This window comes from Anolis carolinensis, chromosome 1 (assembly GCF_035594765.1).
Source record: "Anolis carolinensis isolate JA03-04 chromosome 1, rAnoCar3.1.pri, whole genome shotgun sequence".
NCBI lineage: Eukaryota > Metazoa > Chordata > Lepidosauria > Squamata > Dactyloidae > Anolis > Anolis carolinensis.
Window position 1 is genome coordinate 1,674,121 of NC_085841.1, and position 14,230 is coordinate 1,688,350.

The following is a 14,230-nucleotide window of genomic DNA, read 5'->3' on the forward strand; positions in this document are numbered from 1 at the left end:
TCCTTCCTTCCTTCCTTCCTTCCTTCCTTCCTTCCTTCCTTCCTTCCTTCCTTCCTTCCTTCCTTCTCTCCTTCCTTCCATCCATCCATCCATCCATCCATCCATCAAGAACATCCCACATTCAAGAGCATCCATCTCAAACCCTACTGGTCCATATGGTTGTTCTTCCTATGGTGGACCCCTTGGACCCACAGAGATTTCCCCTTTGGTTACTTTTTCCTCCCCAAATATTCTCCTCCCCTTGACCCAGTTTCCTTCCTTTCATACCTTCACCATACTACTGTCCTCCTTGAACAGTATGATTCCAACTAGTTGGTCTTCCTATCGTGGACCCCAAAGGTTAACGCTTCCCCATTTCTTCATGAATATGAGTCTCTGCCTTTTCCTTGACAGGACAGGAGCTCCTGCCAGAAAAGCAGGTGACGTGGCTCTGTGGACACCCAAGGTGTTTGGTGTGTGGGAGAGTTGTGGGTTGCGTTGTGGGGGCAGAGTGTTGCCGCTTCTCCCGGCTCTGGTACCAGAAGCAGGAGCACAAGCACCGGAAGAGGAGGACCTTGGCACAGAGTGTCCACCACGGAGCTGCAGCTCTCGAGGCTCCTCCTCCCTCTCCGTCGTTGTGGAAACCCGGTTGCGCAGGTCTTGCCTCTATGCTTTCTGTCTCTCCTGCAGGGTACGGCCACGCGGCCCCCAGCACCGATGGCGGCAAGGTCTTCTGCATGTTCTACGCCCTCCTGGGCATCCCTCTCACCCTGGTCATGTTCCAGAGCCTGGGCGAGCGGATCAACACCTTCGTGAGGTACCTCCTCCACCGGATCAAGAAGTGCCTTGGCATGCGGCGGCCGGAGGTCTCCATGGCCAACATGGTGACCATCGGCTTCTTCTCCTGCCTCAGCACCCTCTGCATCGGGGCCGCGGCGTTCTCCTACTATGAGAACTGGACCTTCTTCCAGGCCTACTACTACTGCTTCATCACCCTCACCACCATCGGCTTCGGGGACTACGTGGCCCTCCAGAAGGAGCAGGCCCTGCAGACCAAGCCCCAGTACGTGGCCTTCAGCTTCATCTACATCCTGACCGGGCTGACCGTCATCGGGGCCTTCCTCAACCTGGTGGTGCTGCGCTTCATGACCATGAACGCCGAGGACGAGAAGCGGGACGCCGAGCACCGGGCCCTGCTCACCCACAACGGCCAGGCCAGCAGCATCCACACCACAGACACCACCGCGTCCTCGACCGCCGCCGCACTGGGGGGCATCGGGAGCTCCAGCATGGGCTGCGGGGGCGGCGGGGGGCGGGGAGGCCTGCGCAATGTCTATGCCGAGGTCCTCCACTTCCAGTCCATGTGCTCCTGCCTTTGGTACAAGAGCCGGGAGAAGCTGCAGTACTCCATCCCCATGATTATCCCCAGAGACCTCTCCACCTCGGACACCTGCATGGAGCAGAGCCATTCGTCCCCGGGGCATTACCCGGAGACGCCCTCCAACCGATGCTTCTGCAACGCCCGGCGCTCGGCCATCAGCTCCGTCTCCACGGGGCTCCACAGCCTCTCCGCCTTCCAGGGACTCATGAAGCGACGGAGCTCCGTGTAGCGGAAGAGGAACCACCTCTAGCAGCCCTCGAAAGCGGGGAAGGAGCTCCGTCCCTTTTACGTCAAGGGGAAAGAAAGATAGAAGGAAGGGAGGAAGCCACAGGAGACGGTGGGAAGAACACAGAACAGGGCCGCGTTTGTACTGATAACATATCGATAAAGAGGAACAAGGGATGGGTTGGTGGCCGTACAGAGGGGGAAAGATGATGGCCAAAGCCATGAGTGGGTTCAGCTCTGTCCCCTTGCACTTTGGTAAGGAAGAGGAGGGAGAAATGGGAGGTAGGTCCTCCAGATGGTCAGCGTTGGGCTGAGATGCCCATTTGGGGCAATGGACCTATTTTTTCGTTTTTACAGCAACTCCACTATCAATGAAACTTGAAAACAATCCATTTTTGCACCCTCGCAGGGGCGTTGTTGGGGTGTCGGTGGGCTCGATTCAAACCTCAGTGGAAGTGGGCTATTCTTCCAGTTCTTCAGATCCTGGCCATTTCAGCGGCTTCTCCTTTTTTGTCGCTGGACGTAGGCGAAAGTTGTGCATTGGCCAAGAGCTGGGAACTCGTCTCCGGCTCTAGAAAAGACTGGCTTCAGCGACAGGATGGTCACTCAGCGAAAATGCTGCCTTCTATGCATTGTGGTCCACTTGTAAACAATACTCATCAACCTCCCATAAGGGTCCCTTTTTGATTGCTCCCCCCTATGTTTGTGTGAATGTGTATTTATGCAACCGAGGGGCACTTGGCTTATGCTCCACCACCAAAATAGTTGCACAGGGTATGTCCACACTTCGATAGCAACCACAAATCCCATTGTATGGATCCCAAAAAATCTGTGGCCAGCCCTTCCTGCTCCGCTTTCCATTCTGCTTCTTCCCAACAGAGTTGTGGATCTTGGGAAGTGGGTTTCCTTGAAGAATGGTCCAAAGGTACATGGCTAGCATTGTCAAACTTGGTCCTCCAGATGTTTTGGACTTCAACTCCCACCATTCCTAACAGCCTCAGGCCCTTTCCTTTCCCCCTCCGCCACTTAAGCAGACACTGACTACAAAATGGAGTCCTGAGTCTGAACGTGCTCAGCACAATCACATGTCTATGACCCTCCCAGCTTAAGCGGCTGAGGGGGGAAAGGAAGGGGCCTGAGGCTGTTAGGAATGGTGGGATTTGAAGTCCAAAACACCTATAGGGCCCAAGCTTGCCCATGCCTGATTTACACTGTCGGACGAAGGCAGTTTGGCACCACATTCACTGCCGTCGCTCAAGGATATGTAATCCTGGGAGTTGTAGTTCAGTTGTACCTTGCAAAACTATAACCTTCATGGTTCCACAGTACCAAGTCGTGGAAGTTGAAGTGGTGCCAAACTGCATCAATTCTACGGCGTAGATGCAGACCTAGGGGGTGGCAGGTTTGGAAAGGCGAAGACAGGGCAAAAATATAGTTTTGGGAGAAAAAATGTGGGCACTTGAAGCCCCCCATTCAAAGTCTGACGCCTTCATTTCCCAAACCTCAAATTTGCAAGTTCCAGTTGAGTATTTGGAGTGATAGAGTTCCAGCATCCAAAGCGGGCAACAGGCAGAAGTACAGATACAAGGAATGTTTGAGTGTTTGAGACATGAATGAATTTCAGCTCCTCACTTTTCCACAGTCTTTGTATTTGGAGAGTGATCTGTCTGCACTGTTAAATGAATGTGGTTTGATCCCACTTTAACTGCTATGTTTTTGCCACCAATTAGTGCTGGGAACTCACCAAACGACAACTTCCAGGATTCCACGGCATTGAGACTTGGTGTTTACAGTGGTGCCGAACTGCGTTCATTCAATATCATATGAGGGTTGAATGAAAAGTAATGCCTCCACCTTCGTAACTCCTCAACAGATGGCAGTCCTGGTCTGCGGCAGGTACTGGCTTGTTCAGCAGACTGTCCTCTACACTTCCATTTGGTGGGAAGTCTTAGCATTGAATGGTTGTGTTGTTAAAGTGCGAAGTATGGAACCCTGCGCAGACGGAGAAGCCTTAGCATTGACCGGTTGTGTTGTTAAAGTGCAAAGTATGAAACCCTGCGCACACAGTCACTCAATGCGACTTGAGCAACATGCAATCACTGAATTCTTGACAGCAGAAGGTGTCACCCCAAAGGAGATTCATCAGAGGATGCAAGCTGTGTATGGCGATTGTGTTGATGTGAGCACTGTGCGTTGTTGGGCGAGTAAGTTTAAAGATGTCGAGGTGGAAACATCTGACTTGCATGACAAACAAAGAGTTGGATGTCCTGTGACAGCAACCACCGAGTTTCACAAGCAAAAAGAATTCAATGACTGCACGTTGCTTACGTCGTATTGACCGACTGTCTGCGCAGGGTTCCATACTTCGCACTTTAACAACACAACCATTCAATGCTAAGGCTTCCCCATCTGCACAGGGTTCCATACTTCGTGCTTTAACAACACAACCGTTCAATGCTAAGGCCTCCCCGTCTGTGCAGGGTTCCATACTTCATGCTTTAACAACACAAACGTTCAATGCTAAGGCCTCCCCATCTGCGCAGGGTTCCATACTTCATGCTTTAACAACACAACCGTTCAATGCTAAGGCTTCCCTGTCTGTGCAGGGTTCCATACTTTGCACGTTAACAACACAACCGTTCAATGCTAAGGCTTCCTTGTCTGCGCTGGGTTCCATACTTCGTGCTTTAACAACACAAACGTTCAATACTAAGGCTTCCCCATCTGCACAGGGTTCCATACTTCATGCTTTAACAACACAAACGTTCAATGCTAAGGCCTCCCCATCTGCGCAGGGTTCCATACTTCATGCTTTAACAACACAACCGTTCAATGCTAAGGCTTCCCTGTCTGTGCAGGGTTCCATACTTTGCACGTTAACAACACAACCGTTCAATGCTAAGGCTTCCTTGTCTGCGCTGGGTTCCATACTTCGTGCTTTAACAACACAACCGTTCAATGCTAAGGCTTCCCCGTCTACGCAGGGTTCCATACTTTGCACGTTAACAACACAACCGTTCAATGCTAAGGCTTCCTTGTCTGCGCTGGGTTCCATACTTCATGCTTTAACAACACAACCGTTCAATGAAAAGGCTTCCCATTAAATGGGACTGTAGAGGAGAGTCTACTGAACAAGCCAGGACCTGCCGCAGACCAGGACTGCTATCTGTTACGGAGTTACGAAGGTGGAGGCATTACTTTTCATTCAACCCATTGGTTCATATTCTGCCCTGGGACCCTCCAAAACTGGGGGAAAGAATGGGAGAAATAGGACAGAATTCCCTATGTGTTTTGTGTGTTTTTCCCATCGCTGCTCCTGCAGGCAGGCTTTCAGGAGAGATCATTCCCCAAGGAAAATGCAAACAGCTTTGAAGAGCCGCATGTAGCCATTTGCAGACCCTCTTTTTCACCTTGGATTTAAGCAAAAGCTTTCTGACTTGCTTAGGCTGTTCTGTTTGTTTTCAAAAGCCGTGGCGTCTATGCAAACCAGCGGGAGATTCTCAACTCCAGGCCAAGCTGATCCAGAAAGAAGGTTTGCTTCTCCAGAACCCTTGGCAACCTATCTCCCCGTCTCTTTCTTTAGCTCCTTTGGACAAGGAAAATGTATTGAGAGATTGCATTATTTTGCTGCTGTAATTCTCAGGCTTTTTAAACAATGATACCCAAGTTGACATTTCTGTTGACTCTTTTCTGGCAATTCCCGGCTCCAGCTGCGACATTTCAGTCCCAGCCCTTGGTGTGTTTCTATTACATCCAGAGACGTATCAAAACTATTCTCTACTTTTCTCTTCCTGTCCTTTCTCATTAAAAAAAGGTGTTTTTTGAGCCACAGTTAATCAATGCAATAGTGTAACTTTTGCACTATATGTATAAAAAGAATAATTCAGAAAAGTGAAGGAAGTGCCCTTGGAATTATAGGATTGTCTCAGCAAACCATGATTATTTTAATGCTGATGAAAGAAATTGCCATAAATAGCTTCCCAACTTGGATGGGAAGCCAACCATGAAATCCCAGGCGCTAAAGGCTCTATTGCAAGGAAGGAAGGAAAGGAAAAAAATTATTTCAAGAATCTTCCTAAGAAAACACTATTAAATCCATGGGGTCACCATAAATTGATAGGCAACTTGTAGGAACACACACACAATATAGCACAGAGTCTCAATGCTCTAAAGGCACCAGATCCAGTTTGATCTTGGAAGCTAAGCAGGGTCAGCCATGGCTGGTGCTTGGATGGGAGTCCACCAATGAATCCCAAGCACTTTGAGTGATATTTCAGAGGAAGAAAGTGGCAAAAAGCACTTCTGAAATATCAATTATCTTAATAAAAAAACAAACAAACCATGGGGTCACCATATATCTGCAGCCAACTTGAAGGCATGGAAACACAATTGGACCTTAACTTCCAGACCATAGAGAAAGTATTTTGGGAGTGACCACCACAAAAGAAGGCCCTTCCCCAAACCCAGAAGGATTGCCAAGAAATACCAGGTTCTTTAGGCATTATTTACAGTATTATTATTATTTACAGTATTTATATTCCACCCTTCTCACCCCGAAGGGGACTCAGGGCGGATCACACTATATACACATAGGGCAAACATTCAACGCCCATATACACATAGAACCAAGACAGAGACAGAGGCAATTTAACCTTCTCCTGAGGGGATGTTCGATTCTGGCCACAGGGGGGAGCAGCTGCTTCATCATCCACTCTGACCGCACTTCCTCATTCCAGGTCGTAAATTAGTTAAATTTGCCTCCCCACTTTTTATAAGTGGTACCTTATTTCCTACTTGATAGGTGCAACTATCTTTCATGTTGCTGGGTCAGCAACGAGCAGGGGCTATATTTTATTTTTAATTGACGGGTGCTCACCCTGCCACGAGCTGGCCTCGAACTCATGACCTCATGTTCAGAGTGATTTACTGCAGCAGGCTGCTCACCAGCCTGCGCTACAGCCCGGCCCCAAATTCAGAGAACTGGCAAACCCACCAGAGAAAACCCTGTGAAATTCATGGAGTTGCCATAAGTCAACAGGTGACAAGATGGTAAAGATACGAGGTCAGACCTTGGTCCCTTTTCCCCAAACGCTGCAGGATAGAACTTCCAGAGCAGTTCGTTTTGGACTGTCATCCCCATAAATGGCTGGAACGACAGTCATGGAATCATAGGGTCGGAAGAGACCACATGGACCATCCAGTCCAACCACCTTCTGCCTTCGTGCAGGAAAAGCTCAAGCAAGGCACCCCAACAGATGGTCACCTTCCTGGGTTTGTTTGCAGAACCTTCCAACGTTGTCAAAGGGAGGTGACACAACCTGGGTGAACCCACAGTCTGGAAGTGAGTCAGCTGCCTTTTGCAACACTGGAAGATTCAGCAAACGACCATGCAAGAAGGTTGTTGGGTTGTGTAAATTGGCTCCCAGGCTCAACAAAGGATTGGGGTGGTCATCCAAAAAGGGGTCATTTTCATGGATACACAAGGCAAGGACGTGGGAAGGCAAAGGAGGCCTTCAGGGCAGGTCCCTCCTCCCTCCTCCCTCCCTCCCCACCTGGCTCCTAACCTGGTTTTTCTCCCGAATTCCTCCCTAATTAGTTTATTTATTTATTTATTTACAGTATTTATATTCCGCCCTTCTCACCCCAAAGGGGACTCAGGGCGGATTACAATGAACACATATATGGCAAACATTCAATGCCAACAGACAAACAACATTCAGTTTTTTTAGACAGACACAGAGGCATTTAACATCTTTCCAGCTTCTTTCCAGCTTCACGCTTCCGGCCACAGGGGGAGCTGTTGGCTGCTTTTTTCTCCTCAATCCTTTGCTTTCTGGCTTTCTAGTTTGCCTACCTACCTGTTTTCTCTTCCTTCTCTTTCTGGTCAGCTGGCCTTCCTTCCTTCCTTCCTTCCTTCCTTCCTTCCTTCCTTCCTTCCTTCCTTCCTTCCTTCCTTCCTTCCTTCCTTCCTTCCTTCCTTCATTGGCTGCCTGCCTCCCATTCTGACTAACTGGCTTTTCTCCCTCCTGCACTCCTTAGCTTGGCCTTTCTTCTTGCTTTCCCTCCCTCCCCTCCCTCCCTCCCTTTCTCTCTTCTTTACTTCTTTACCATCCACCCATCTGTCTCCCTCCCTTTTTCTCCTTAGTCCTTTATTTCCTTCCTTCCTAGCTACCTATTTTCTCTCCCTATTTCCTGCCTTCTTCTTCTGATCAGGTGCCTTCCTTCATCCCTTCCTTCCTTCCTTCCTTGGTTGCCTGCCTGTCTGTTTTGCCTGCCTCCTTCCTTTCCCTTCAGGCTAGCAGCTTTTATTCTTCTATTCTCCTTCTCCATTTCTTCTTGGCCAGATGGTTGGCTCCCTCCCTCCCTCCCTTCAATTTTTTCTCCCTATTTCCTTCCTTCTTTTTTCCGATGTCTGTGTGCCTGCCTTCCCTCCCTCCTTCCTTCCTTCCTTCCTTCCTTCCTTCCTTCCTTCCTTCCTTCCTTCCTTCCTTCCTTCCTTCCTTCCTTCTTTTCTTCCTTCCAGATTGGCTGTCTGCCTGCTTTGCACACCTCCTTCCTTTCCCTTCAGGCTAGCTTCTTCCATTCTTCTTTTCTCCTTACTCCTTCCTGTCTTCTTGGCCAAATGGCTGGCTGGCTGGCTTCCTACTTTCCTTCCTTCTCTCCTTCCTTCTTTCTTTCCTCCCTCCCTTCCTTCTTTCCTTCCTGCCTTCCTACCTTCCTTCTTTTTTTCCTTCTTGCCTCCCTTTTCCATTCCTTCCTACTTTCCTCCCTCCCTCCCTCCCTCCCTCCCTCCCTCCCTTCCTTCCTTCCCTCCTTCCTTATTTCCTTCTTAACTTCCTCCCCCCTCCCTTCCTATTTTCCTTCCTTCCTTCTTTCCTTCGTAACTTCCTACCTCCCTCCCTTCTTTCTTTCCTTCCTGCCTTCCTACCTTCCTTCTTTTCTTCTTTTCTTCCTTCTTGCCTTCCTTTTCTGTTCCTTCCTTCCTTCCTTCCTTCCTTCTTAACTACCTACCTCCCTCCCTTCTTTCCTTCCTTCCTGCCTTCCTACCTTCCTACCTTCCTTCTTTTCTTCCTTTCCTCCTTCTTGCCTTCCTTTTCTGTTCCTTCCTACTTTCCTTCCTTCTTAACTTCCTACCTCCCTCCCTCCCTCCCTTCTTTCCTTCCTACCTTCCTACCTTCTGTCTTTTCTTCCTTCCTTCCTTCCTTCCTTCCTTCCTTCCTTCCTTCCTTCCTTCCTTCCTTCCTTCCTTATTTCCTTCTTAACTTCCTCCCTCCCTCCTTCCCTTCCGCCCTTCCTTGGTTTCCTAGCTGTTTTCCTTTCCTCCCTTCTCATTCTGGCTAGCTGTCCCACTCCTCTTTCCAGTCCAACTAGCTCTCCTCCATCTCCCTCCCTCCCTCCCTCCCTCCCTCCTTCCTTCCTTCCTTCCTTCCTTCCTTCCTTCCTTCCTTCCTTCCTTCCTTCCTTCCTTCCTTCCTTCCTTCCTTCCTTCCCTCCTCCCTCCTTCCCTGGATCCCTCTCCCTTGACTCCTCTCTCCTGACCTTCCTGACCCCTGTCTTGAGGCCTATCTCAGGACCAGGCATGTTGGGGGGGGGGGGGGCTTGAGGGGCTTCAGCCTTACGAGAAGGCCTTACATTTATTTATTTACTTACAGCATTTATATTCCGCCCTTCTTTCTCACCCCGAAGGGGACTCAGGGCGGATCACATTACACATATAGGCAAACATTCAATGCCTTTTAACATAGAACAAGGACAAGACAAACATAGGCTCCGAGCAGCCTCAAACTCATGACCTCCTGGTCAGAGTGATTCATTGCATTGATTCATTGCATCTGCTCTCCAGCCTGCGCCACAGCCCGAGCCCAGTTTATTATTTAAACTGTGATGTTTATTCCTATCATGATCTGATCCCGATGCTGAATCTATCCCGTATGCCCGATGGGGTTCTTGGGATAACGATGCAAAAGGTTTGCTAGGGGAGACCCTCTCTCGCTCAGACTCAGACAGAGAAGAGAGCTGATGGAGGGAGAAATCCCCATTTGCTGAGCTGCCTGGCTCCAAACAGGCTTGCGCATCAGTGAGCAAATTAGGCTAAGACGGTCTTAGGCTAAAGCTTCCTCCCTTCCTGCTGCCCATGTGACCCCGGCGGCAGCGGCGTGGCGGCGGTGGCAACCCGCGTGGCATCACGTAGGCAGAGGAGGGAAGCCTTTGGGGGGCACGGCTTGGGCCTTGGAGGGGGTCAGGCCTGGCGAGCCCAGAGGTGGCCTTGGCAGGAGCTTCTTTGCAAGCCCACTTGAAAGGAATGTGCACAAGGAGGCATCTCTGCACAGCTCAGACAACGACGACACACTCTTTGATCTGCCCATTTTGACAAAGCTTTCATGGCTGCTGGGAAGAGGAAATTAGGCCAGGCAAGCAAGGAGCATATTGCTGTCCTCTGTGTGAGTCGGCTCCGGGCTGTCAATCACCGCCTGGCCCAGTTAGTAAGCCATCCTGGCTTGCAAATGGAGGAATGATGTGCTCAGCGATGTGCTTGCCTCCCAGTACAGATGGAAGAAGGGAATGGATCTTTTCAGATAGCCTTTATCAGCTTTCATGGCCGGAATCATTGGATTGCTGTGCATTTTCAGGGCTGTATGGCCATGTTCCAGAAGCATTCTTTCCTGACATTTCACCCACATCTCTGGGAGGTTGAAGGGTTGAGGATGCCTGCCATAGATGTGGGCAAAACGTCAGGAGAGAATGCTTCTGGGACGTGCTTTCATGGCCAGAATCACTGGGTTTCTGTGATTTTTTCCAGGCTGTATGGCCATGTTCCAGAAGCATTCTCTCCTGACGTTTCGCCCACATCTCTGGCAGGCATTCTGGGAGGTTGAAGGGTTGAGGATGCCTGCCATAGATGTGGGCGAAACGTCAGGAGAGAATGCTTCTGGGACGTGCTTTCATGGCCAGAATCACTGGGTTTCTGTGCATTTTAAGGGCTGTATGGCCATGTTCCAAAATCAATCTCTCCTGACCTTTCGCCAACATCTCTGGCAGGCATCCTGGGAGGTTGAAGTGTTTAGGATGCCTGCCATAGATGTGGGTGAAACGTCAGGAGAGAATGCTTCTGGAATGTGCTTTCATGGCCAGAATCACTGGGTTTCTGTGATTTTTTTCCAGGCTGTATGGCCATGTTCCAGAAGCATTTTCTCCTGACATTTCACCCACATCTCTGGCAGGCATCCTGGGAGGTTGAAGGGTTGAGGATGCCTGCCATATTTAGGCTTTATTTATTTAGGCTTTTCCTTAATCTCTCCTTATTATCAAAAATTTTCACTTATCCAACGCTTTTATTTTTCAGTGATTGGCTTGAGGGGGGGGGGGGGGAGGTGCTAAAATTCTGTTCGCCTATACTTGAAAATTACCTTGGGCCGGCCCTGATGAGACCAGATTGGGACGGAGAGCTCATCAACCAGAAGACAGGATCTGCATGACTTTCACAGGTCAGGGCAGGCATGAGCCAACTTCAGCCTCCCAGGTGGTGGAGCTGGACTGGATGGCCGTTAGGTTCCCTTCCAACTCTATGATTCTCGTATTCTGTTCATGAATCACAACCCTTGCAATCTCCATCGCTTGCTACTCACAGCCTTAGGAGTTTGGAGAAAACAAATGCAGCAAGGCAACACACCCATCCGACAATTGACCATGCTTTCTCATGCAATGTCTCATAAACTCCTGTGAGGCAATAAGATTTGGGACCATTATCTTGCACATCAATCCAGTGCAAGTAGAGGAAGGAAAAAGTGGGATTTCCACAACTCAATGCAAATGTGGCACCCATTCCGGTTGTGCAAGGAATCCAGTCCAGGTTTTGGAGCTCCCCAAAGTGCTGCAAGTGCTTTCAAAGGGAAGGTTCAGCACCTGGGACAGCTCTGCAAAGCCCTCATTAAAACCTGGACTGGATTCACTACCCGGAGTTGTATCCCAGAGCAGGAACACCTCTGTATTCAACCACCACACCAGTCCAGTAAATCAGCAAATAGTTTAGTGAAGAATATACAAAAGGCAAAGCAATAAAAATGGTTTAGTCCAAAGATATGAAACAGTCCATTAACTCCAAGGTACAAAGGTAGAATTCAAAAACCAGGAATGCAAAATATCCAGATAAACAAGGCAGCATAAAATCCTATACATAGAACTCCAGAACAATCCTTAAAACTTGGAAAACAAGAACTAGGTTAGCTGAAAATATAAAATTAGAATTGGCTAAGGCTTAATGCAAGATGTTTCCTAGACTACAACGTTGCCCAGACTGATCTAAAATCTTTTCCCTGTCTCATATAAAGCTTTTCCTGACTCATAGACTGTCATGAAATCGTTTTGTTTACCTTTACAACTAGATAAGGCTCTCTTAGCTAGCAAGCACCATCATCGTCAGCAGGCTTGAGAACTCTCCTGAAGGGTTGTTGTGTGTTTTCCGGGCTGTATGGCCATGTTCCAGAAGCATTCTCTCCTGATGTTTCACCCACATCTATGTCAGGCATCCACATCGATGCTTGCCATAGATGTGGGCAAAACGTCAGGAGAGAATACTTCTGGAACATGGCCATACAGCCCGGAAAACATACAACAGCCCTGTGATCCTGGCCATGAAAGCCTTCAACAACACTCTCCTGAAGGTTATGGAAGCTCTGCCTCCTATCTCCTGGCTCATTACCCTCGTCACCTGGCAATTCATCTTCAGAACTCCCCTAGAGAAAGGCTGCTTTTGTGTCCCCTTTAGGAATGTGGCCTTCAGAAACTACAGGAGAAACAAAACACTGATTTTCAGGACTTAAAATCTCATGCTGGAGCACAGGCTCAGCAATGCCATCATCCACAGTGACATCAGAAACAATCATTGGCTGAATTACAACACCGGGATTGCATGGACCTTGTATCATTATTAATGCGGTTTGATGATGCCACTTCATGCTGTGGAATCGTGGGAGTTGTAGTTTAGTGAGGTGACAATCCTCTTTGGTAGAGAAGGCAATAGACCTTGTAGAACTACAACTCCCAGGATTCCATAGCATTGACACGTGGTGTGAAACTGCATTAATTCTACAGTATGTTGGAGCTTTAGCTCTGCAACTGTTCTTTCCTCTCACTTTTATTTCTTCTGCAACCTGTTTGTTCAGAGGATCTATTTTTGCTGGATTCCCAAAGTGCAACGGGACACTAAAGCGGTTTCGCCAAGGCCGAGCGGAGATCTTTTTTAAAAACTCACCTGTTTCTAATACTTGACAAGCTGTACATAATGTTAGATATATGGGGTTTTAAAGAAAAAGCTATTTATTCTCGACGATGCTCTCTCTCTACACACTGCGTAAATAAAGCACCGGAGGGGAATTTGCTTCCAGTTTTTTCCACCCGTAGCAAAATAATAAAAAGCAACAGGGGCGTGCCGTACGCTCTTAGGCAAACCTCCTGTCTTTCTCATGCCAAAGCATCTTTGTACTGCTCTTTTGACTTTCATTTTAGAAACAAAATAAAGTCTGGATTCAACCTCTCGCTGTACGTTTCTCTTGTCTACAAGGGCTACAAGGTCAAGCCCACTGGATTCAATGCACTAACAACTGCAATTGGCAAAACTAATCTCTTTTTCAGATATCCATGATGTTCATTGATCACACTTTGGATGCATTGGCACCAGGAAGGAGAAGGAGGAAGGAGAAGGCATTCAAACTGGTTCTTTACTCTATTTATACCCCGCTTTTTCCCACCCCGAAGGGGACTCAAGGGGGGGGGGGGAGTTACATGTGGCAATTATTCAATGCCTTAACACATACAAAATTATTAAAATTGATACATATTATCATTTTAAAACATTGCATTCAATATTAAAGCCACACCATCCAAAAATTGTAGTCTGAGGTTGTTCCGTAGTCATTGCACATGTGCAAATTCCATTATTGCACTATGCTGTTCTCCAAAATCCTGATTTTATTTATTTATTTAGAGTATTTATATTCCGCCCTCCTTTCTCACCCCGAAGTGGACTCAGGGCGGATCACAATGTACACATACATGGCAAGCAATCAATGCCATATGAACATAGAGACAGAGACAAAGACAGAGACACAGAGGCAATCTAGCCTTCTCCAGCTTCCTGCTTCCTGAAGGTATGCTTGATTCCGGCCACAAGGGGAGCAGCTGCTTCATCATCCACTGTGACACCGAGTCCTTACTTCCTCATTCCAGATGCTGCTGGATGATTTTTATGGTATCGTAAATTAGTTAAATTAGCCTCCCCCTATCCTACTTGATAGATGCAACTATCTTTCGAGTTGCTTAGATCAACAATGAGCAGGGCTAATTTTTTTAATGGTCGGGTGCTCACTCTGACATGATCTGGCCTCGAACTCATGACCTCTTGTTTATAGTGATTTATTGCAGCTGGCTACTAACCAGCTAGGTTTTTACCTTCCTTCTGAAGTCCAGGAGGGAGGGGGCTGATCCAATGTCACTACGGAGGGAGGGCCCAAGTTGGCCCATGCCTGATCTACACTGTACAAAAAATGCAGTTTGATTCCACTTCAACGGCTATGGTCCCATGCCATGCAATGGAGTCCTGGGAGTTTGTAGTTGAGTGAGGAACCAGAGAAGGAGGAAGACCTTTCA

At 48.3% G+C, this 14,230-nt stretch overlaps 1 protein-coding gene across 1 annotated transcript in view; it reads left to right on the forward strand.

Moving 5' to 3' along the window:
- Window positions 1-13,114, forward strand: part of kcnk3 (potassium two pore domain channel subfamily K member 3) — a 123,905-nt gene extending 110,791 nt beyond the window's left edge. The window contains exon 2 of the mRNA XM_062969146.1: window positions 670-13,114. Within this exon, the coding sequence (XP_062825216.1) occupies window positions 670-1,589 (920 nt within the window). The 3' untranslated portion in view covers window positions 1,590-13,114. The remainder of the gene's footprint in view (window positions 1-669) is intronic.
- The last annotated feature ends 1,116 nt before the right edge of the window (window positions 13,115-14,230 follow it).